This window comes from Perissodus microlepis, chromosome 3 (genome assembly GCF_051167445.1).
Source record: "Perissodus microlepis isolate ML-2025 ecotype Zambia chromosome 3, ASM5116744v1, whole genome shotgun sequence".
Classification (NCBI taxonomy): domain Eukaryota; kingdom Metazoa; phylum Chordata; class Actinopteri; order Cichliformes; family Cichlidae; genus Perissodus; species Perissodus microlepis.
This window is the reverse complement of record NC_140463.1, coordinates 51,652,493-51,677,117: the sequence shown is the minus strand read 5'-3', so window position 1 is coordinate 51,677,117 and position 24,625 is coordinate 51,652,493. Positions and strand designations below refer to the sequence as shown.

The window sequence follows — 24,625 nt, the reverse complement described above, 5'->3', positions numbered from 1 at the left end:
AAACTGTTATGATGTTATGAGAGTGGAGCAGGACTCTTAACTGCCTCAGGAAGGTGGTTTATGGTGTGGTCTGTTTCAGGAAAGTCTGCCAAAGCCCTGTAGCCACAGCTGGACACCTCTGGATCCTGTTACAACACAAAGGTGCAGACACATGTTTCTGTTTCCTACAAAATGATGAAACTTATGTGACATCACAGCATATTTGTGCATGTAGGAGTCATCATGTCAGCTGTGTGTGTGTGTGTGTGTAGATACAGTATATACAGACCTCGCTCAGAGCATAAGTCCAGAGAATGCTGACCACCTCTTCTTTTAATTTCTAATAGCAAAGACAAAAATAAGAAGTGAATTTAATGCACACACACACACACACACACACACACACACACACACACACACACACACACACACACACACACAAGACAAAGCACTAGAATCAATAGAGGATTCCAACCTTTTTCTTATGTATTCTGCAGACTTGTTACTCATTACTTTTTACATGTATTCTGTTACTCCCCAACACTGTGCGCAGGTCCTGTGGCTGCAACCCAAAAGCATCCCTATCAGGCGTCCTGTGCTAATATGGTATGTTTGGTTTTGGCCTTTGGTCTTGTGTTTGTTTAGATGCAACTTTGCAAACCTAAGCTGTACTGCCATATCATTGTTAGAGAGGAGGAAAGCTTTCCAACAAGCAGCACTGCATGGTCTAGGATTCATCTGCTGGGACGGCCACTGCTGCACTGTGTTGAATCCTCCAGAGCAACAAATTAGCAAAACGTCTGTTTTTAAAAAGAGGCTCACACTCGCTGATCCATTTATTAGTTACTGTGAAGTCCGACCAGAGCAGGACTCTGAGGACTGGACCCTCACACGTCTGTACTTTGTGCTTCTGCCCAACTTTACATTGATGTGCTAACTTTAGCTACCAAACACAGTGATGTAGAGATGTGACTCTACAGTAAGGTTATACAAACAGCTGGTGAGAGTCCTGTTTACAGACAGAATCACAGAGAAAAACATAACCTGGTGGAGTTCCTGTGTCACTCTGTTAGCTCCTCAACACAGAGGAACATGAACGTTACAACGCACCTCGTACTGCTCTGATCTAACTGTGAGCTGAGGCACCAGAGCCAAAAGCTCAGCGATGGCTCGAACCACCTCTGGCTGTGAGTGACAGCTGAGCTCAGGCCAAACAGTTCTCCATGCTGAGATAATATCCACCACCTGAGAAAGAAAGATTTATTTTAAGACCAGAACTTTGGAAAAGATTCAAAAGTTATGATCCAGAAAAATGATGATTCCTGAATTTAAAGAGACAAATGGAGACAGACGAGGTACCTCTGCTCGACACAGCTCCTGTAGTCCCTGCAGGACGAGAGCAGCCGGGGTTGCCAGGTCTGGTCTGTTGCACTGTTTTAAAGTGAGTGAAATGGCAGCCACCATGTCCCCTGCATGCTGGTAAGGCCTGGTTAACACACACATCAGCGTGGACAAAGTGGAAAATGTGTTTCTTCTCATTTTGTTACTATTTTTATTTAAGAAAAAAAGCATTAAAAGTGCCAGGACACGTTTAAGTAAGTAAATGCCAAACACAGCTTCTTATCATTGCAAACTCTTCTGGCTGCAAATGTTTTACAATAAAAGCAAACGTAAGCATTTGTGAAAACAACGAAACAGCTCAATGATTTGCTAAATTTGTACTGTAGCATCCATCCAGAGGGTTTCCCAGGTTTTCACTAATGCTGGCTAAAAAAGCTGCATGTACATGTCAGCAGGTGTAACAGGCCCCGGACGATGGACAGTGTGCACCAGCTGGTTAGAACAAAGGAAATAATCAAATAAAATCATCGTTTTATTTCATCAACACACATAAAGGCCAGTTCACAAAAACTGACAAGCATTAGCTAACAGCTAACATGTAAAGGACGTGTGCAGGAGCCTGGATGCAGTTTGTGGAGTTTATATGATCAACATAGTTTGGGTTAAAGGTTAAAAGTATAAAGTTATGGCTCACTTGCTTAGAGTTGTATTATATGGGAAGCAATGCTTACAGACTGACATAATAATAGTTTGATTTCTTTTGCTTCAAATGTATACTTTTATTTTGATAGTCTGGCAGAGACAGGAAGTTAGCTGCCTCTCAGTCTCTCTGTTTGAACTGAACTTTGTAAGACTTTGATCCTTCTGGATTCAGTCACGTGTAGCTGCTCTGGACATTTGTACGGAAATATTTAAAACTGGACTCCTGCTGATTTTTGGAGAAACAGGGACTCAGTGGAGCGTCGAGCTGAGGCTTCATTCACTGCAAAGCTACAAAGTGCATTCATTTATCTTAACGAGCAAAGTTGATGTGATGTGACTGAAAAAACAAATATTTCTATTTTTCTGAACTTTCATCAGCTTGTTGAGCAGAAACATCTATGAAGAGTCCAGTCAGTGATTATTACTCATTAGAAGGGAAGATGAAGAATCCTGGTGTTGGAAGCTCACACTGTCTGCACTGTGCATGCAAAGTCCACTGAATGAATGAACCAGTGAATGTAGGAAGTGCCCACTGTTTCTGTAAGTATGGGAGGACCCACCTCTCTCTGCAGATGTCCCTGACACAGGCGGCCCTGGCCAGGATCTGCTCCCACTGGGCGTCCCTCCCCAGCACCACCCTGCTGTCCTGCTGGCTCATTAGACGCTGCAGCTCTGGGTAGACCCGGTCCTTACAGACATGACCAAAGCAGCACACAATCAAAGACAAACAGAAGCTTTGAACACCTGAATATGACATTTATAGTAATGCGTTATTATTGCAAACCTGTTTCTTCCACAGAGCGGTCATGAGGCGCAGTCCCACTGCTCTCAGCTTGGGGGAGCCGGCCAGCATGTGCAGACTGTGCAGCACGATCGGGAAGCAAAGCTGGAATATTACAGCACATATGATCAGAGCTTAAGGTTATGTATATAACCCCGGTTCTCTGAGTAGCATGAGTGAGTGTCTCACTATGGGAACGCCTCCTGCGTGACCTCATCAGAAGCTCAAATACCATTACGCCAGCCCTTACAGGCTGGCTAGGTGACGCCCATGTCAGGAGGGGCCAGTGCCTCCCTATATAATAGGCTGACATAGCGTCAGATGTCATTCAAAACAAGGCCACCTCTTCCTCGCTTCCATAGCAAGGAGGGCGGTCTGGTGAGACACTCACTCATGCTACTCAGAGAACCGGGGTTATATACATAACCTTAAGTTCTCTTTCATAGCATTCGTTTCGTGTCTCACTATGGGAGAAATACTGACTCCCGGATTGCCAGAGATGCTTGTTAAGAAGACAACTGTCCCCAACAGCACTTCACAGGGGAGAGGCCCCCACCCGGGAAGAACCTGCACTGAGGACTAAATGTGCTAGGTTAGGTGCTGTCACATCTAACCTGTAAAACCTAGCAAATGTATGAGGTGAGGTCCAGCATGCAGCTGCACACACCTCCTGAATAGAAACTCCCCTAAAGAGAGCCCATGAGGTTGCCAGACCTCTAGTGGAATGCGCACGTAAGCCAGCAGGGGGCCGAAGGCCCCTGCTAGTATAGGCCAGGGCAATTACTCCTACTATCCAATGGGAGAGGCGCTGTTTAGACACAGGCTTTCCCATATGTGGTTTAGCCCAGGACACGAACAGCTGGTCACTTTGTCTGACACTCTGGGTTCGGTCCATGTAAATGCGTAGAGCACGGACTGGACACAAGGTATGCAGCCGCTGTTGCTCCTCTGAGGAGAAAGGCGGTGGGCAAAAGGCCGGCAGTTCTATAGGGGAACATGTGCCGACAACCTTCGGGACAAAGGCAGGATTGAGCCGCATACTGACCCTCGCATTATCCGAGGACAACTGAATGCATGACTGATGCACTGAGAGAGCGTGGATCTCTCCTACACGTTTAGCAGAAGCTAAAGCAATTAATAGAGCCGTCTTCAAGGACAGAAATTTTAACTCAACCTGTTCCAGGGGTTCAAATGGGAAACAGGACAGCGCAGCCAATACTGTGGGAAGGTCCCACGATGGAGCCAACGGCCTAGACGTAGGCAATTTACGCCGTGCACCCTTCATGAAACGGCACATTAAGGGATGCTGGCCAACAGTCTTTCCCTCAAAACCAATATGGCAGGCTGAAATTGCTGCCAAATACACCTTGATGGTGGAGAAGGCTTTACCCTTATCAATCAGGGCCTGAAGAAATGACAGAATCACAGCCACAGAGCACTGAAAAGGGATGGCCTGTGATTCCACGCAACAGCTTTCAAACACACACCACTTGTGCTCATATAGCGTCCTAGTAGACGATGCTCTAGAACACTGAATAGTGTCGACAACACTATGAGGGAGCCCCACCGTGTTCAGGTTAAACCACTCACGGGCCAAGCCCATAGAGCTAGCCTCTCTGGGTGGGGGTGGAATATTTCCCCCTGTGCCTGAGACAGGAGGTCTCTGCGTAGTGGTAACGGCCAAGGTGGGCCGCACAGCTGCTGAAAAATCTCCGCCAGCCAGTGCTTCCCTGGCCAGTGCGGGGCTATCAGGATCATATAGTGACTTCTCTCCCTCACTCTGGCCAGAGTTGGAGAAATGAGGGCCACTGGGGGAAAAGCATAGAGGAGGGTTCTTGGCCACTCGTGAGCTAGAGCATCCACCCTGAGCTCTCTGATCGTGCAGCGAGTAAAACAGGGGACACTGAGCATTCTCCCTGGATGCATAAACGTCCACGGTCGCCTGACCGAATCGCAGCCAGATCTGCTTCACCACCTCTGGGTGAAGCTTCCAGTCCCCATACAGCAGGTTGCTCCTGGAGAGAAGATCTGCTCCAAAGTTCAAGATCCCCGGCACGTGAGTTGCTCTCAGTGACAGCAGGTGGACACTGCTCCAGATTATCAGTCTGTGTGCCAGTGTGTGTAACTTGGGGGACCCCAGACCCTGCTGTCTGTTGATGTAGGCCACAACGGAGGAATTGTCCGACCTCACTAAAACATGATGACCTCTCAGCCAAGGGAGAAAGTGTTTTAGCGACAGGTGAACTGCCAGCAGTTCCAGACAGTTTGTGTGGGTGGAGAGCATGTGAGGGCCCCATTCCCCATTCACTGTTCTGCCCTCGTGGGTGGCCCCCCAGCCCAAAAGAGAGGCATCTGTGGAAATCACCTTCCTGGCTGAAACCGCCCCCATGGCAACGCCCTGAGACAAGAAACCTGGCCTCTTCCACTCGCGGAGAGCGAGCGAACAGTCTGCAGAGACTCTCACTCGACGGTGGCCGTCTCGGTGAGGGTCCAGTCCCCGCGAGCTCACCCAGCGCTGAAAGCCTCTCATGTGCAGGCGTCCCAGTGTTATCGCCACTAGAGAAGAGGCCATCAGACCGAGCAGCCTCTGGCACTGTTTGAGGGTCACTGTGTTGCCTCTGCGAAACAGTGCTAGGGATGACCGTATGGGCGCTGTTCTCTCCGGGGACAGAAAAGCCCTCACCCGGAGGGAGTCTAGGCTGAGCCCTATGAAAGTAATGCATTGAGTTGGCGTCAATGTGCTCTTTTCCACGTTTATCTGGAAACCCAAACTCTCCAGATGGTGTATGAGAGCATTTGTGTGACAAGTCGCTCCCTGGCGGGTTGGGGCTGCCACCAGCCAATCGTCGATGTAAGTGGCCACCTGAATGCCCTTTTTCCTGAGCGGGGCCACTGCTGCCTCGGTGCATTTCACAAACACCCTTGGGCTCAGTGAGAGACCAAAAGGCAGGACTACAAACTCGTATGCCATCCCCTGGAAAGCAAATCTCAGATACTTTCGGTGTGGGGGATATATGGGGATGTGGAAATAAGCATCCCTCAGGTCGATTGATGTGAACCAGTCACCCGCTCGTACAAACCGTAGCAGCGAGGCGTGCGTCAACATCCTGAACTTGTATGTCCTCAAATGCCGGTTCAGGGCACGGAGATCCAGAATGGCTCTCATCCCCCTCCCCCCTTTCTTTGGCACAAGGAAATACCTTGAATAAAATCCGCTGTGCATTTCCTCGGGAGGGACAACTCTTATAGCTCCTTTGTCTCTCAAGGTGGAAATTTCCTCCAGGAGAAAACTGGCAGACTTGCCCAGAGCACGAGAGTAAACGATTTCTTTGAAATGTGGTGGAGCGACATTGAATTGCAGCCTGTAGCCCTTTTCCAATGTCCTCAGCACCCATGCTGACTGAGTGCAGGTGGCCCAGCTCTTCATGTGGAGAGACAGCGCACTCACTGGCCACTCCGCCGAATATGGCGTTTTGGCGCCCCCTTGTGGTCGCAGCACGAAACATACGCCATTTCGGTGTCCCGTCACCTCCGTAACAGGCAAGCGAGGTGACGGGCTCATCTGCATCATCACAGCCGTGGAAACGCGAGTCTCCACGGGCTGCGTTATGGCAGACGGTGCTCTGTCTTTCAGCATGTTTGATTTTTTCATGTGTTTTGCAACACTCGACAGCGCCCTCGGCAAACTGCCTGGATGCGTGTGTCGGGGCTTTTTTAATACAGAATGCATGAGAGAAGTGCTTGTGAAACAACACTGCGAACTTTGGCTCTCTTTCCCTCTGGCGGGTCCAGTGACAGGAACGCCGGCCCGAGTTATGCACTCTGTGTGGAACATGTCCCGTTGAACTTGCTCTGGAACGGAGCTGGGAGGCGGCAGGGTGGCCCATGAAGGGGGGAAACTGGGTTCGCTCCCGCCTAGAGGAGAGGCTGTCAGGCCGGCTGCTTCTTCCTCCTCACGATCGCGGCAGCGGGGGGATGAGGAGGGGCCGCTTGAGGTCTGGCCTGGGGAGACTGCTTCCGAGTCCATGGATTCTTAGGGGCCCCGGCAGCCTGGGGGGCTGCCTGCGTCTTAGGCACTTTGGGAATCCTGAAAGCGGGGACCGGGCGAGACGCTGCCTGGGCGAATGACTGGCGCGGTGCTGCTGGGGTGGCGTGCTGGGCCCTCCTCAGCAGGCAGAGTTTCAGAGCCTCATCATCTCTCTTTTTCTCCTCACATCTCTTCTGCATGGATGTAACAGCCGCACCGAAGAGACCGTGAGGGACGACAGGGGTGTCGAGGAGTTCCTCTTTCTCCTTGGTCGTCAGGTTGGTGAGCCCGAGCCAGTGTGCTCGCTCCTGAAGAACCATGAGGCCCATGGCTCTCCCAGTAGCCTGTATGGCTACCTTATGGAGGCGGAGGACGTGGTCAGTTATAACGCAGATTTCTTCCCACGCTGTGGTATCTGGTTTAGCTGTCATGTCCTCTTCTAGCTCAGCTTGGTAAGCCATTAGCATAGAAGAGGCGTTGTGGGCTCTTACTGACAGAGCTGCTGCCTTGTAGCACTTATCTGTAAGGCTAGACTGGAAGCGGTCTGTTTTGGAGGGGAGAGATGGAGCCGATGAGGACAGAGACGTCTTCGGGTGAAGATGGCTCGCCAGCAACGGCTCCACTTGTGGCATCTGGCGGAGGCCCCACGATGGGGTGTTTCTCGCTGTAAGGTTTTGCTCTCCACGTCACCGCTATCTCATCGAGTAGCTCAGGGAAAACAGGCAACACATGCTTCCCCGTCTTTTTTGCCTTCGGCAATTTCTTACCGTCAAAACAAGAATTTACAACCTCTGTTTGTATGGCGGGCCACGGGATGTTGAGCCTAGCGGCTGCGCGCTTGCACATGTCCTGCATGTCGAGATCCAGGGGAGACGGCGGTGTCGATTTTTCAACCTCGCCGGTAGCCGAGGGCTTTGCAGCCCAGCTGATGCTAGCCAAGGAGGTGGAATCTTCCTCCTCGCCGTTGTCAGACAGCAGGAGCTCCGAGTCAGCCGACTCATCTCCGTCCTTGTTGGCATCTCCTCCCCAGGTGACTCCAGCATCGGGGAAAAACTCACGATCTTCGTGTGCCCCCAGTGACGGGAAAGCGGTCGCGATGGGCTGAGGGTCTGCCTCTGCCCAGCTCGGCCCTGGCGTTGCAGCCAAATCATCGGGCATTTCAGTTTCTCCTGGCGCCGCAGCAGCCTCACACAGCAAAGGGTCGCCACCCGACAGGTTAGCCTGGCAAGCTAGCCTGCGGCGGAGTAGTTTGCGTGGGAAAGCCGCGCAGTGGATACAGTCTTGTGCGGGTGTCAAGGCAGCCTGAGCGTGAGATAAACCCAGGCATGCCGCACACACGGGGTGTGTATCCCAGGCAGAAATCTTCTTGCCGCAAGGACAGAGTTTTGCAACTTCGTTGGCCGTCGTAGCCATGGTTAGCTAGAGGGTTGCGCACGTTAGCGAGACTGACACTGAGTGCGGAGAATATTGCTATTCCTCGCTAACGTGGGGTGAAAAGTGTTGCTACTTTTCTACAGGTATTGCTACCTAATGTGTAAAACCGCTAGCGTCAAAGGGTATTGCTACCTGACGGTGAAGCTAGGGGTACCTTTATTAGCAAAGTGTTGCTACGCTTTTGGAAAGTATTGCTACTTCCCTGGGTGAATGTATTGCTACTTGGCACCTGCACTAGCTACAGAACAGTATTGCTACTGCTTGTATGCTAGTGGACAACTGAAAAGCTGGGAACAAAGCGCCCGGCGACCGAGTTGTTCACTCGAATCTGTGGACAGGTTAGCTTTAGCACCCAATAGCACAGTTGTCTACAGGCTTCTGTGAGAAGCGAGAAGAGGATTTTGAATGACTCTGACACTATGTCAGCCTATTATATAGGGAGGGACTGGCCCCTCCTGACATGGGCGTCACCTAGCCAGCCTGTAAGGGCTGGCGTAATGGTATTTGAGCTTCTGATGAGGTCACGCAGGAGGCGTTCCCATAGTGAGACACGAGACAAATGCTATGAAAGAGAACCAAGTTTACAAGAGAAACACACGGTTAAAGCTGAAGAAGGCAGATGTTAGATGATGACTGCTGGTTTGGAGAGTCCAGCTCACTGACAGAGTGCTTTATACTACAGAGCACTGCATCTATCCCACACAGAGGCTGCTGTGGTCCAATCCCAGCTCCTACAAACTGGGTACAAGAAACACTGTCCGTGTTCACACAGAGAAAACTGTGTAAGACGTGGGAATTTCTCTTTGTTCCTTTGTCAAAGTGCTAAACATCGAGAGGGGAACATTTCAGTTATTCACTGTTATTGGTGGATTGTGCTCACAGGCTGGTTTGCCAGTGACCCGGGTATTTGGGACACCCGGGTCACTGGTTTTTAAACTCTAGAAGCCTCCTGGATGAAGAGAAGCTCCTCAGACTACATGACCTGGATGACCCCACAGATAAAAGCTCATATGTGTGTATGATGGACTAAAACACACTGTGAGCGCTCAGATGAAGTAGAAAGGTGCTGCTGATGTTCCAGCCCCGTCTCCAGACGCTCAGTCAGTACAGGCTCTTCTTAGTCGTGCTGCGTACCTTATGAGTGCCGAGGTCTGGCAGGCTTGTGAGAACAGCGTGAGCCAGGACGGGATTCTTTTCTTTGGTCAGTTTGAACAAAAGAAGCAGCACGAGGGGCGGGACCTGCAGAGGGAAACACCCACATCAGCAAACACACCAACCAAACATTAAATGCACTTTGTCAGACCTTACAGAGGCTGCATCACTGACCTGTACGTGCACACAAACTGACAGCTTCACAGGATGTTCAGCATAAACAGATAGAGCAGGGTTGAGTCTGCCCTTGTGATACTAAATGTGTTGTGCCCATCTTGTACTCTGCAGTCAGTTAAAGCTTCATAGATCACACATGAAGTCCCGACACTTTAGTATGAGACAGGTTACAAATAAGGAAACAGCGAGACAGCATCACGGTCCTTAGACACACCACGCCGCTGTGCAGTGTCACAGCTCTTAATTACCACCAAACACCTAATGGCACGCCGAGCCTTAACTGTTGCAGAGCGACCGCTTCACCTGCACGGCCGAGAGCGAGAGGGAGGGGCAAAGAAAATAAAGCTGAGCGATGACACGTTTAATGCTGTCGAGCCAAAAACATCACTTTGAATCAACATCACTGCAGTAAATCATCATTAAGGATTCATAGTGGTTAGCTTCTGGCTTTTCCTGTAACAAAGACCTGCTGCTGCACGTTTAAGACGACAAGTACGAGCGAGCAGAGATCTCCAGAGGACTCAAATATGCCAACAACCTTCAACCAGTGCATCCAAACACCAGTGTGTGCAGCACTCTGGGAGCAATTAGAGCAGAAGGTGAATCCTCTGGGGCCCGGTGCACGCTTGAGTAATGAGGGGTAAACTTCACACTTCATCTGGAGCTAGTGACTCCAACACAAGTCCAGAGGGAGGTCTGTCCCCTTAGAGCACTCCCTAACCTCTCCCTTTATACGGCAGCAGATTAGCAGCAATCACACAGCAGTGACAGCTTTTATCTTCCTGCTGATCTGAACCATTTCAAAGTCCTGTGTTGGTGCCAAAACACCAGGTTATCAACATGTGTTTACTGCTCTTAGAAAGACAAACACAAGCTAGCTCCCTTACATACAACATATCTACATGTCAGAGGGAACAACATGCATTACTTTATATTCAGTCCACAGATTTAAGAGAACCAGTTGTGTGGGTTATCTACCTGGCAGGGGTCGGCAGCAGCGACAGCCTGGCTTGCTTTCAAAGCCAGCTGGCAGATGTTTTCCTGACCCATGATGATGAGATAAGTCACAATCAGGACGAGAGAGGAGGACAGGCGCTGGCTGGACGACAGGGCGGAGCTGACCGCCAACAGCCAATCGGTCGCTGCTGCTGGACTGTTGGCCACTTTGTGCAGTACCAACAAAGACACGCTGAGCTCACTATACCAGGAACTCAGAGACAGAGGCAGTGATGGGGCAGGCTGAGGGAGACAGATTCATGAGAAACAAATGATAAAGAACAAAGAGCAAAGCTACAGATGCACCATGAATGTTAATGAAGTGTAATTTAAGGATCAAGCAAAGCATCCCAGAGGAACAATACTCCAGAGACTGGATGCTGACCCTGAAGAAGAGGCCATGCTACAGAATGGTAAAGCCCTGTTGCTATGACACTGAGAGGGAAACAGTATTTTTGGATGGATGTCGTCACACTGAATGTGAGAAGCAGGCCTGGGGCTACCTGCTAGGTTACCTGCTAGGCTACCTGCTAGGCTACCTGCTAGGCTACCTGCTGGGTTACCTGCTAGGCTACCTGTTGGGTTACCTGTTGGGTTACCTGTTGGGTTACATGTTGGGTTACCTGCTAGGCTACCTGTTGGGCTACCTGTTGGGTTACCTGCTAGGCTACCTGTTGGGCTACCTGCTAGGCTACCTGTTGGGCTACCTGCTAGGCTACCTGTTGGGCTACCTGCTAGGCTACCTGTTGGGCTACCTGTTGGGTTACCTGCTAGGCTACCTGCTAGGCTACCTGTTGGGCTACCTGTTGGGCTACCTGCTGGGCTACCTGTTGGGTTACCTGCTAGGCTACCTGCTGGGCTACCTGCTGGGCTACCTGTTGGGTTACCTGCTAGGCTACCTGCTGGGCTACCTGTTGGGCTACCTGTTGGGTTACCTGCTAGGCTACCTGTTGGGCTACCTGCTAGGCTACCTGTTGGGTTACCTGCTAGGCTACCTGCTGGGCTACCTGTTGGGCTACCTGTTGGGTTACCTGCTAGGCTACCTGTTGGGCTACCTGCTGGGCTACCTGTTGGGTTACCTGCTAGGCTACCTGTTGGGTTACCTGCTAGGCTACCTGCTGGGCTACCTGTTGGGCTACCTGTTGGGTTACCTGCTAGGCTACCTGTTGGGCTACCTGTTGGGTTACCTGCTAGGCTACCTGTTGGGTTACCTGTTGGGCTACCTGCTAGGCTACCTGTTGGGTTACCTGCTAGGCTACCTGCTGGGCTACCTGTTGGGTTACCTGCTAGGCTACCTGCTGGGCTACCTGTTGGGCTACCTGTTGGGTTACCTGCTAGGCTACCTGTTGGGCTACCTGTTGGGCTACCTGCTAGGCTACCTGTTGGGTTACCTGCTAGGCTACCTGCTGGGCTACCTGTTGGGCTACCTGTTGGGTTACCTGCTAGGCTACCTGTTGGGCTACCTGTTGGGTTACCTGCTAGGCTACCTGTTGGGCTACCTGCTGGGTTACCTGCTTGGTTACCTGCTGGGCTACCTGCTGGGTCACCTGTTGGGTTACCTGCTGGGGTTTATCTGCGGGCCTGCTAACTCTGTGCAGCAGGCTGTGAGCCAGCCTGTGGTTGGTGCTGTGTGTGTTCTGGTCAGACAGCGGCTCAGTGAGACCCAAGCAGGACAGGAGCTGCAACACGGGGAGAATCAGGACCGGACTCAACCAGGGCGACGCCTCCGCTTGTTCAGGGACCAAACTCAGTGCTGTGTTAAGAGAAAGAATATCTCATGTAGGACACAAAGCTCTGTGAGGTTCCAACCATGACCTGCACACACAACCTAGTTTTGTTCCCACTAATTCTTTCACTGCTTCAAAGTCTCTTAAAGGAAGCTAAAGCCAGCAGAGCTTTGTCCAAAATAATCACTTTACCAAGTCTGAGAAGGCTGGTCAGCTGATCTGAAGGGGCTTCCAACAAGAGCAAGGCCACGCCCATCACCAGCTCATCCAACAGCAACTCCTACAGAAAACAAACAGCGATGCCAACAGGTCAATACAGGCCACAGAGGCCTGAGGGCTCACACATTACAGCACTGACAAGGCTCACAATGGGGGACATTTGACCCACATGTGTAAACCTCTCCAGGTACACAGAGACGGGCAGCGTGAGCGCGCTAAAGTGAGACCCGCTTTGATTTTCAGCCATCATGGAGGACAAAAGGTTTCACACCTGTTCAGGCCTCAAACTCAGGTGTGCTCTCCCTGGTAGGAGCAACAAGGCTTTTATGAAAACACTGAACCAAACAATGCTACATTTCTACAAAGTGTCTTTGAGTGTCAGATATTCACATGTGTGCATGTCCACGTCAGCTCGCTGCAGTGAGTGAAGAAGCTGATAAGCATTAATGCCAAATAACCCACTGCTGGGAGTCCAGGCTCAGGTTTGGAGCAGAGATATTTGCACACGTAAAAGAAAAAGCATCACTTTTGTTTGCTTCCATATTTAGGCTCGCTCACGTTAACTAGCACAGCAGCGCGGCTTCTTTATCTTTGCTGGTGTCTGATTACAAACAGCGATCACCTGACAGGCTGGAACCAGCTGCTGTATTAAGCCGATTATTGGTCTGCAGTCTCCGTTGAACTCGAGGCATCGCCGACACGCACGCAGCAGCTGCAGAGCCAGCGCCGCTTTCTCTGGTTTCCACTGGTCTGCAGAGGTCCCAGTTAGATCTTGGAGCAGAGCGCCCACAAATGCACACAGCTCCAGGACTGCCTCCACGCTGTCCACCTGCAGGACAGAGAGGAAAGGCTGACATAGCTCCATCCTGCTCTCTGTGTTAGTCACTTCCTGTCAATCTGAGCGTATGCAAATGTGTCAGAGAGACACATTTAAATGAAGGATGGTGGACTGTAACATACAGAGTGGAAACATGTCGGCCGTGTCTTTGTACAGTTACCTAACATAACTTCAGCTTGTTACCTGCATGTGTGGAACCAGCTGACAAAGACAGAGCAGCAGCCTGTCAGACACTGGGGACAGCGTTTCCTGCTCCTTGTTCTGGGGGGCGGACCTGGATCCTCCCTGAATGGGCAGCATCACCCTAAGAAGACTCTGTCGAAGGAGCGCGTGCTCGGGTTGCCTGTGAGGTTGGCAGTATAGGTACCGAAGGAAGGGGGCCAGCATGGTGATATAAGCCTCTTTATCTCTGTAACGTGCACACACGCTGGAGTCAGAAGAATCTCTGAAAATATATCATCTCATAATGTCCAGTTGTCTTCAAAGACAACAACATAACAGGCTACGATAGGAACCAGTAAGACTTACCTGTCAACAGCTTTCTGGATAAAGTCATCGATCTCGAACAGCAGAGCCGGCCAGCAGTCCTCTCTGTTCTCCAGGGCTGTGACGTACGGGTGAGGGCTGCTCCTGCAATGGACGGGTCAGTGTCCCAGCTCTGATTCAAGTTATGCTCCCAACAAACCACTGAGTCAGTCTATTACAACGAAGCAAACTAAGAAGGCCTAAATCCACACAAGACCTGTTGCCTTCCTTCTCTCACCCCAACCAATCACAGCACATGGCCCCGCCCCGCCTTGAGGCGACTGTTGTTGTGATTTGTTGCTGTATGAATAAAATGAATTACAAGTTCTCCAAAGAACAAGTGCAAACTGTTAACACTAAAAACTATTGACGGTGTTATTTTAAAGCATCGATCCTTTTTTTGGCCAAGTGCTACACATCGTCACTTTTGCAGAATGCAGTCACATAAATAGTCCTCCAACATCCGTCCTGTTTCCACACAAACTGGATTTATACACCCACTCCCACAGTGACAATCTAAAGGCAAAATGTCACGTAGCTGCCACCTATGAGGATGAAAACATGCTTAAAAATATCGTGTACTCACACGTACCTCTAACCAGAGTCGAGTTTGAGAGACAAAACGTTAGCAGTTCCACACACACTAATGCATCCACTGATACCATTATAGATCCAGCTTTGAATGAAGTGCTGTGTGCCTGTTGAATCATTTTCCAAGTGCAGGAAGGAAGCTCACGTCTGTGCCTGTGACAGCCTGCACTGTGGGCCAGACGTCTACTCCTCCGTGTTTCCAGTCTTCACATGACGTAACCTGTTTGACCACACGTGTCACCCTTCAGCACGCCATTTCCAGACCCTCAGTTTCAATACAGCGCCAACTCGTCAGCCTATCAGAGCACTCCCCACGTTTCAGCACAAAGGAAGCAAACAATCAGGAGTTTCTTCTATTTATTGTGACTCAAAGTCTGTTGGTGTTTCAGAGCACTGGCAGGCAATTTGGACAGGGGAGATCTTTCTGTTGCACCGCTGATTTCTATACGGATGTTCACGAGTGTCTTCAACCTTTGAGGTGAAGTCTGCAATCATCCACAGGACAGATTTTATACACTAAAAAGAGGAGAGCTCACTATATTGTGACCAAAACATCACTTTTAATGTTAAAACCCTGTTCGTTCTTACAGCAGCCCCATCACTGCAGCCACAGCACCGTCTGTCACTCTGTCCTCACTAGGGATGGGTACCGGTATCCGGTGCCATGATGGCACCGGTTCTGACATAAACGGTAGTAACCAGACTGAAAAGCAGCGCACATTTCGGTGCTTTATTTCGGTGCTTTTTTTTCCTGAGATGTCACAGACTTTGGATTCTAGCCAATCATTTTATGTTTCCGAGGATAGTAGGCGGGTCCAGGTACGTACGTTCTTTTAGAGCAGAGCTACAGATTAAAAATGCCCAAGGAGGGCCGGTCAAAGTCTGGCTGTACTTCACAGCAAAAGATGCAAACTCAGCAGCCTGCAACAAGTGCTTTAAGCTGATACTGTGATACTGTCAAAGGAGGTAACACCTCAAATCCGATGAAACACCCGGCGACACAGCGTTTGTTTTTAAAAGCAGAGAAATGCACCGTATTTGATAGCTTGCTGCGAGACCTCACACCGAGCACATCTACTGCGGGTGTGGTGCCAGTTATCGGACCCGGAGTTAGCAACATCCCCCAAGAACCCGAAGAGGAGAGTCCTGGCCCCTAGCCCTGCCAGTGTAGGGAAGGTCGCCGGTTCGATCTCCAGGCTTTCTGTCCTGGTCGTTGTGTCCTTGGGCAAGACACTTTACCCTACTGCCTACTGGTGTTGGCCAGAGGGGCCGATGACGTGACATCGCAGCCTCGCTTCTGTCAGTCTGCCCCAGGGCAGCTGTGGCTACAACCGTAGCTGCCTCCACCAGTGTGTGAATGTGAGAGTGAATGAATAGTGGCATTGTAAAGTGCTTTGGGTGCCTTGAAAAGCGCTATATAAATCCAATCCATTATTATGATGATGCAGCAGCAGCTGTTCTTCTCTGCGTGAGTAGCTTAATGTTGTTCGTGTGTAATTTACGTTGAGTAGGCTAACCACGTTATTACATTAATGCATGTAAGGTGAACTAGCAAACACTGTCGTAGTTACATGCGGCTGTCTTCTTGTTTGATGGCAGATGCTCCCTTCACCCTGGACAAAAAGGCTAAAATGACCAAAGAAAAAGTGGAAAACAGTTAAACATGAGAGGTTTTTGGACAAAGTTTGTGTTTTTTCCATTGTTTAAGCACTGCTTCCAGCCAAGAGTGATACCATATATGCCCCATAGCTGCAGAAAAGGCTAACATTGTTATCTTTTTACAAAAAAACAGCTGAACATGAGAGGTTTTTGGACCAATTTTGTGTTCTCCATTCTTTAAGCACCGGTTCGAGCACCGTTTAAGCACCGGCACCGTTTCAAAAGTACCGGTTTGGCACTGGTATCGGATAAAACCTAAACGATACCCATCCCTAGTCCTCACTCGTGAACAACACCCACAGATACTTAAACACCTCCAACTTGGGCGCCAGCTCGTCCTTGACCTGGAGTGGCTGCTCCACTGTTTTCAGCTTTAAACCACAGCCTCAGACTTGGAGGTGCTGATTCTCATTCCCAATGTTTCACACGCAGCTGCAGAATTACTCAAAACAGCATCGATAACAACACCCACCAGGAATAGATCCGACAGTGATGGCAAAACGGACCAAGCTCCAAAAGTCTTGCTGCATTGCCTCACCAAGCTCCTCGTACAGCTGAGTTTTTGCTTCAGCTTCTGCAAGAGTTACACTCATCCTGTCGATATCTGCCAGAAGATAACCAAGCCTAACAGGACGCTTCAACCTGCTGCTCCTGAACCTCCAATGTCTATCTTCTGGTTCAGGGATTGCCACCAACACATTAAAGTCCCCCAGCAGGACTATGGAGTTGCTAGATGGGGTACCCACCTCACCCAGCAACTCTAAAAAGTACTCTAAACAGCTGTTAGTCACATGTGAACAAATGACTATGGGCACCTGTTCCCAACATGACGGCACAGGGAAGCAACCGTCCTGTCCACCAGGGAAAACGTCTAAATGCTGGCATCAAATCAGGGAGATACAAACGTACCCATTCCCTGCCTGCCACCTCTCACTCTTTACATGTAGTCAGTATTTTTCAACACGCACTAGTTTGGGATGCTCATGCTCCAAGAGCCAGTTTATAGCTGGGACTGAAGCACCAGGGCCACGACTGCCACCCCACAGAGCACCGGACGCCTACAGCACTTCAAGTGGGTGATGGACCAATGCTGCCTCTTTGGACTAGCAGTAAGCTACAAGCTATTTGTAGCTTGATAGATTATCCAAGACAATATGTATGAACATCTCTAGATATTAGACATGAGATACTTACCTGATAGAATACGGACAGGTGAAGTGTCCATCGCTCTGGTCAGCCTGCATCTCCAACAATCGCCGAATGACTTTTATCAACCCTTGAGTGTGTCTGTTGGATATCAGAGTCAGAATAACTGAAAAAACTAACAGTGTGAGTGTTTTCATTGCTTCAAATGTTTTCAAATAGTTACATTATGCTGCACAACGAGGTTAGCGTCCAGATTAGAGAGCATCCAGGTCTGAACTGTGGAACAGTGACCTTTAACATTTTCATGTTTCCAGGTTAAACTTTCAAAGCTATTTTCTTTACTTCACATGAGCCCTGATGGAGAGCAATGACATCGTGGATTTATCCTCAGCACAGACTAAGCTGTGACCTCCATGCGTCTAACTCAGTTTGTAGACTGTCAGTCGGGTTCCTGCACTGGAAGCATTGACTCCATGTTACACACTGGTAGCTGGAAAAGAAGGCGACTGGACTTGATTAAGTTTTAAAGATGTTTCCTTCTTATACAAGGTGGAGAGACCCACATACTTAAACCCTACAGGGCGTTGCCCTCCTTGGAGATGGTCATCGAGCTATTTGTCATGTGCGTCGTCACATGAGTATAAACAAAAGCGTAGGTCATTGTCAACACCAAGGGTTAAGGGTTGAACCACTATGAGACCTTACCGCGACCCATCATGTGACCTTTGCGGTCACCTGAGGCGAGGTGTGAGTGGGCCTTTAAAGGGATTTAAAGACTGAATTTGTAGGTGACGATGGCCAGTAACAGTGGACATACACGGCCTTCTTCATGCCTCTTCTCAGTTCACAGTGTTAGCATTCTCATGCTAAAGAGAGCCTTCTTTGTCCTGCTGATACACAACCTCGTCCTGCTGAGGTCTGTCTTTCATGTTGTGCCTTTGTGCAGCGGCTGTAACGCTGCATGGATGCAGGTTACAGAGCCTCTGTCAGACTCATTGACAAACAGCTGAGCTGAGCTTTCTGAGGCAGGATCGTGGCGTCCAATAACTGCGCGTTGCATACCTTGCAGAAGGCAGGAGGTTGAGGACACCACTGAGGATGTAGTCCAGGTCTGCATGGCCCTGGTCCACCAATAACACCAAGGTGTCACAGCACGCTGAACACACCACAGCACAGTCACTGCAGCACTGCTGCCACAAAGCTTCCAGTGCTGGGCCCTGAACGACAACAGTGATGCAGTCAGTGTTTCAGAAGTCTAACAAGACTATCTGTGCCATTTCCACACATGCACTGAAGCCCTGAATGAAAACGGACAAAGACAGAGGTGCAGGTGAGAATGCAATCTGTCCCACTCAGTTCAGCCACTCGGGCTCAGCACTGATTCAATCCCACAAGGTTTGATTCAATTTGGACTCAGACAGTCAGAAATATTATAACTATGATCGTTTCTCAGTGCATATCCATATTTTATATCTGTGTATAAAAACAAAGCTGACACTGTGAGATCAGAGGTGTCAGCCTCACAGCAGACGTGTCAAAGTCACTGAGGATAAAACACAGGACCACATGAAGCAGATGTTCCTGCTCTTTTATACTTCATGTAACTAAAGAAATGATCATATGTGATCTTACAGGAACTCACCTGAGCACAGGACCAGGTGATTTGCCCATCTGACCCTTTTTCCTTTAAGACAGCTGCAACAAGACTTCTCACCGTCTACAACACAAGAAATCACACTTCTGTACCATTATTCACAATAACAACGAGAGGAAGAGAAACCAACACTACAGAGTGAATGAATGAATGAATGAATGAATGAATGAATGAGTGAATGAATGAATGAATGAATGAATGAGTGAATGATTGAATGAATGAATGAATGAGTGAATGAATGAATGAATGAATGAATGATTGAATGAATGATTGAATGAATGAATGAATGAATGAATGAATGAGTGAATGAATGAATGAATGAGTGAGTGAATGAATGAATGAATGAATGAATGAGTGAATGAATGATTGAATGAATGAATGAATGAGTGAATGAATGAATGAATGAATGAATGATTGAATGAATGATTGAATGAATGAATGAATGAATGAATGAGTGAATGAATGAATGAATGAGTGAGTGAATGAATGAATGAATGAATGAATGAATGAGTGAATGAATGAATGAATGAATGAATGAATGAGTGAATGAATGAATGAATGAATGAATGAGTGAATGAATGAGTGAATGAATGAATGAATGAATGAATGAGTGAATGAATGAATGAATGAATGAATGAATGAATGAATGAGTGAATGAATGAATGAATGAATGAATGAATGAATGAGTGAATGAATGAATGAATGAGTGAATGAATGAATGAATGAGTGAATGAATGAATGAATGAATGAGTGAATGAATGAGTGAATGAATGAATGAATGAATGAATGAGTGAATGAATGAATGAATGAATGAATGAATGAATGAATGCGCCTACAGGGACCTGAGTCTGTGTGTGTTCAGTAAAACCTGCCTCCCCTCTACATAAACATATTATACACACGAGTGTGAGAGACTCAGAAACCCTCGTGGTTGCCAACAAACATACAAAGTAACTCTGTGTCTTGGATCTTGTTACACTGTAAACTCACCTCATGTCTCTTTAAAATCCTCCAACAGCTGCACACATGTATCCGTGCACCTTACAGTCATGTTACTCTATCAAATAGTTACGTTACTCTTTACTCTGTCTTATCAGGAGACTTTTTTATGAGTATTGCTGAATTCCTGTTAATGGTAGAGATTTTCTGCCTGTGTGAGCTGCTAGTTTACCTCTATCATTAACAAATCACTCGTACCTGTGGAATCTCTGCAGACAAGGGAAGGATCATTTGTATCATTTGGATGGGAGGAGTCACAGAGCAGAGTCCGCCTCTTACCTGGGCTTGTATGACGGGGCTGGGGAACTCGAGCCGCGTCTTTAAACTCTCCATCATGTCACTGGATCACACCTGTGAACATCCAGAATCTCCATTAGAACAAGAGGAGGAGGTTTGAGAAAAAACACAAAAACTAAATGGGGAGTCTCATGAATCCAAGCTGGGAGCTGGTCCACAGGAGATGGGCCACTGAGAGACAGCTGAAGGCACTGCTGAAGGTACTGCCTCCTATTCTACCTAGCAACAACAAATAAGGCTGCAGTCTGAGGAGGGAGTGCTCTATCAGCATAACTTTGTACTACAAGCTTTTTAAGAGATGACAGAGGCTGATTATTCGAGACCTCGTCTGTCAGAAGGAGGATTTTAAATCTTGGATTTAACAGGGAGTCAGTGAAGAGGAGCTAATATGTGACAGATATGCTCTCTTTCTGCTTCCTGTTGGTACTCGTGCTGCAGCGTTTCAGCTTAACTGGAGGCTTTGAGGCTTTTCATGGCACTTGTCTGATAACACTGACTCACAATCGTGCAGCTAGAATCACTCTCAGCTTAGTTCACAGACCTACATGGTTGTCTGTGCACACTGAATGATATATTCTGCTCAAAGATGGCTCCTCACAGCTTCACTGGAGGCCACGATGATGCTGTTTCTAAGAGTTTTAGGGCCGAGCACAACAGCCTCTGTCTGGATTTAGAAGCAGGAAAGTAGAGGTCACCAGGTCTTTTAGGTCTCTGTGATCAACAAATCACAACAACAGTCACGTGAAGGCACAGACCACGAAGTACAGAGAAAATCCCACCAACCGGTCAACCCCAATGAGCAAGGCCTCGGCCACAGCGGGAAGGAAAATCTCCCTTTTAGCCAAAACAGACTGGAGGACGGGCAGACGTCTGACCGACTGGTGGAGAGGGAGGGACTCACATGGTGGATACTCATCTCTCACAGACGGCGGGAGGACAAAGACAAAAGTGTCCCCTCATATCAGGCGGCACCTCCAGGGCTGAAAACTGAAACCTGTGCAAAGTGCCAAAAACTGCAATTCCCCTAACGGCCTCTGGAGCCTGCATCCCAAAGTGAGACAACCCCAACAGCCCCCTATATGAGCACTGTCACAGTTTACAGCTGTAGCTTTTTACCAGGCCTCACCTCTGCCAATCCAAGTGACCCACCTGTGTCACACACACTGTGAAGCTAAGCAGTGTGTCACAATGAAAGCTCCTGCTTCTTCCATGGTTTATATACACATGCTGTGTGGATCTGTGTCTGAAGGAGCAGAATACATTGGGACGCACACTCAGTGTCCCAAGTGTCACTTTCAAACTATAAAATACAAAAATAAAATCAGCAGCGTTTGCTCTGTTGGTCTCTAAGAGGACATCAGGCTAAATACATCTACTGTTATTAAATTAGTGCGACACACCATGATGAGCTGCACTCACACTGATACAGCCACATAGTACGTGACAGCTCAAATAATTAATCAAGAGTAATCCCCCAGATATATAACAACGCTCAATCTGGAAATGGCAAAGCCGACCACCCAAGACAGAGCAGCATGTTTATGACGTGTCCCACAAGAAACTGGACACGTCAGAGAAACCAGGAGAGGAACTGTGGTGTTACATGATGAGTGGGTGAATACAGCTGTTAAGGGTCACTGAGTGAAGGATGCAACAGGAGTGAAAAGAACAGTTTATAGTTAGACCTGCTCTGGTGTCTGATTTGGAGATGGTGACAATGACTTCAAATTAAAATCTAAAACCCAGCTGGATGTGTGGTAGTGGAAAATGTTCAGTTTGTCTTTGAGAGTGACTGGAATGGACGAGGAGGGCCAGCTCAGGGTGAACCTGAGACCAGGTGACAGACCTGGATCCTCGGGACCAGGTGAGAGGAGGCAGATGAGTTGCTATGGAGACACTAAGAGGAGAAACCGGAAGAAGGAGAATGAGCTACTATCTGTGGCGTTTCCATCAGAGCCGCTGCGCAGATCTACCCTGCAGGGCTTCCATCGTGATGTTCGTGGCAGGAACACTGCATTGTTTCTTGAAACTACACCGTTAGCTGGGTGACATTAACGGCGAGATGTGTGAAAAATGCAGTTTTCCAAGTGACGAGACTTTTATTAATGAAGTGAGTGGAAATAAGGTTGATTTGTCAAAGCGGTTTACTGCGGTGCGCAGCTCGTCCTGGTGTTTCCTACATTTCCCACAGGCCAAAGCGCTTCACCACAAAGCTTCCATACACACGAGGCCATCCACAGTTATCTGGTGATCGTAATACGGAGAAAACTAAACTGTAAAGTCATCCGGACACAACTTAGCACTGAACAGGACCTGCTAATAGCAGCTTAGCATCAACACAAGCTAATGCTAACGTTATCCAGCTGACGGCAGGTTCACTGTAATAGATACGCGGCTGTAACTGTAACTGCAGCAGGCTAAGAAAGACTAACGAAGCTCAGTTAAAGTTGTACATGCTGTTCAAAAAACTTTACCTCCTTCATCCAGCAGACCCGCGCGGAAATACGGCGAGCAGCGAGGGCCAAAAAGGACAGGAAACCGCCTGTCTCACGCGATTACGTCACAGACATGCACAGCACGCGCAGGCTGACTTCATATTTTCACCACATTTAATAGAGCACTGCAATTATTATTATTATTGTTGTTGTTGCTGTTTCTTGTTGTTAATATTATTTTATGACAAAATGTTGACACACTGTGTGAAATGTAAATAAAATTGAATGGTTTGTAAATCTCATGAACCCATACTTTACTCATAACGCAACATAGAAAACAAATGAGCTCATTGTGAATTTGGTGGCAGCAACATCCCAAAAAGCTTGCAGCATGGCCATGTTTCCAACATCACCTCTACTTTCAACAACCGTCCATAAACACCTGGGAACTGAGGAGACCAGGTGCTGGACTTTTCGGAGAGCATCATTTTTGTCTGATATAAGGGACAGAGCTGCTCAACAGTCCTGCCGCCGTACTTTCATCTCGTGATGTCACAAATATCTGCACCACAGACAGGCCGGTTCAGGACTTGCGGTCTTCCACTACAAAACCCTGCTGTAGTGTGCAGCTTAGCAACATCCTCCTTAAACATGTAAAATACATCATCTCCATGGGAGCACATGTTGCTCTAAAACCTGTGTATATAATTCAGTCTGGATGGTTCCTTTCCAAATGTGCAAGGTGCCAATTCCATAGGCACTGATCTAATGCCAACCATCACAGATGCAGCCTTTTTAAACACTGATAACAAACTTCAGCTCAGACATGCAAAGCGTCTCATTACAGACGATTTACAGCCGGCGAGCCTTCAAAGTCTTGGGTCTGAGTTGAGTCCGTAAGAAACCATGTCGGCCGGTTTGGAAGCACGTCGCGAGGCTCCAAATGCTCCACCAGACCGCCGACAGGTCTCGCACACCACAGCCGCTCTATCACGTGACATATACTGCTCCTATGTGCTAAGGTCATGTGTTGGGTTACGCCATGTCGCAAGTTTTGTGATATTTAGTAGATCGGATTACATCTTTTTTTATTTATTACTTATATACGATCCAGTAATTTAGGTCAGTATCGGACTGATACCGATACGCAACATCGGATCGGTCCATCTCTAGTTCAGATGGCTTTTAATGAGCCTTATAAAATAAACACAGGTTAAAAACATCTAACAACTAAATCAAGGGTAGCCTGAACTTACAGTCACACTGGACACAGCAAGTGTCCCTGCTCTCAGATACAAAACCTGCCTTTAAAAGTTCAGAGTAATGAAATCAGCAGTTCTGATTCTATCATTTGTAGTCTCACACACTTGTGCAGAGCATTTCTGTTGTTTTGATTCACATCGGTTGATTTTCTGCTGTAAACAACTAATGAGAGCATTTTCTAAACCTCTGAGTGTCCATCAGGATCCTGTAGAAACAGCTTCCATGTCAAACATTAATATTCTGGATTCTGTTTAGAAAGAAAAAGATTTTTAGAAAATTCTCTAAAGAATTCAACGTCTGTTTTGTTTTCTACTATTTATTTCATTTTTTTAAAGTCACTCTAGCACAGATTTCTTTAGTCACATGTCTTTCTGTGTCTTCCATACAAACATTAAACATGCAAACACTCAACACAGCAACACTGAAAGCATTTGAGTGTAACTTTCATTCAAATCAAACTTTATACACAATTACAACATGGAACAAAAGACAATCTAAACATTAAAACACTACAGCCACTGAAGAAACAAATGAAACCAATCACAATCAACATCAAAATATGATCATAGAAAAATACAAGAGACATATCATACAATTCATATACGCTCATGTGAAATCTTTGGGTTCAAAAAACCCAATAACCTTGAATCCTTCTTTTAAATTACATTTAAATTTCAGCTGGT

General features: G+C 47.9%; 2 protein-coding genes across 3 annotated transcripts in view; both read right to left on the bottom strand.

Annotated features, from left to right (window-relative positions):
• Window positions 1-22,812, bottom strand: part of LOC146391895 (focadhesin-like) — a 39,442-nt gene extending 16,630 nt beyond the window's left edge. The window contains exons 1-18 of one of the 2 annotated variants that reach the window (XM_084915452.1): window positions 22,719-22,812; window positions 20,227-20,298; window positions 18,937-19,011; window positions 18,357-18,511; window positions 17,343-17,435; window positions 13,902-14,003; window positions 13,557-13,782; window positions 13,158-13,364; window positions 12,509-12,596; window positions 12,149-12,342; window positions 10,572-10,832; window positions 9,399-9,503; window positions 2,807-2,908; window positions 2,583-2,710; window positions 1,339-1,465; window positions 1,090-1,224; window positions 269-319; window positions 42-125 (exon numbers count right to left, since the gene is read on the bottom strand). In XM_084915452.1, coding sequence (XP_084771578.1) covers window positions 42-125; window positions 269-319; window positions 1,090-1,224; window positions 1,339-1,465; window positions 2,583-2,710; window positions 2,807-2,908; window positions 9,399-9,503; window positions 10,572-10,832; window positions 12,149-12,342; window positions 12,509-12,596; window positions 13,158-13,364; window positions 13,557-13,782; window positions 13,902-14,003; window positions 17,343-17,435; window positions 18,357-18,511; window positions 18,937-19,011; window positions 20,227-20,283 — 2,190 coding nt within the window. In that variant the 5' untranslated portion in view covers window positions 20,284-20,298; window positions 22,719-22,812. Of the gene's footprint in view, window positions 1-41; window positions 126-268; window positions 320-1,089; window positions 1,225-1,338; window positions 1,466-2,582; window positions 2,711-2,806; window positions 2,909-9,398; window positions 9,504-10,571; window positions 10,833-12,148; window positions 12,343-12,508; window positions 12,597-13,157; window positions 13,365-13,556; window positions 13,783-13,901; window positions 14,004-17,342; window positions 17,436-18,356; window positions 18,512-18,936; window positions 19,012-20,226; window positions 20,299-22,718 lie in introns of those variants that run through there. The other variant, XM_084915461.1, reaches the window with a different exon arrangement.
• On the bottom strand, window positions 2,942-6,831 carry LOC146391896 (uncharacterized). The gene has a single exon (XM_084915569.1). It carries the CDS (start codon window positions 6,828-6,830, stop codon window positions 3,339-3,341), a length of 3,492 nt encoding a protein of 1,163 aa, XP_084771695.1. The 5' UTR covers window position 6,831; the 3' UTR covers window positions 2,942-3,338.
• Window positions 22,813-24,625: the final 1,813 nt, after the last annotated feature.

Excerpts from the sequence above, each read along its gene's own strand:
- LOC146391896 (XM_084915569.1), bottom strand. The coding sequence starts at position 6,830 with ATGGACTCGGAAGCAGTCTCCCCAGGCCAGACCTCAAGCGGCCCCTCC.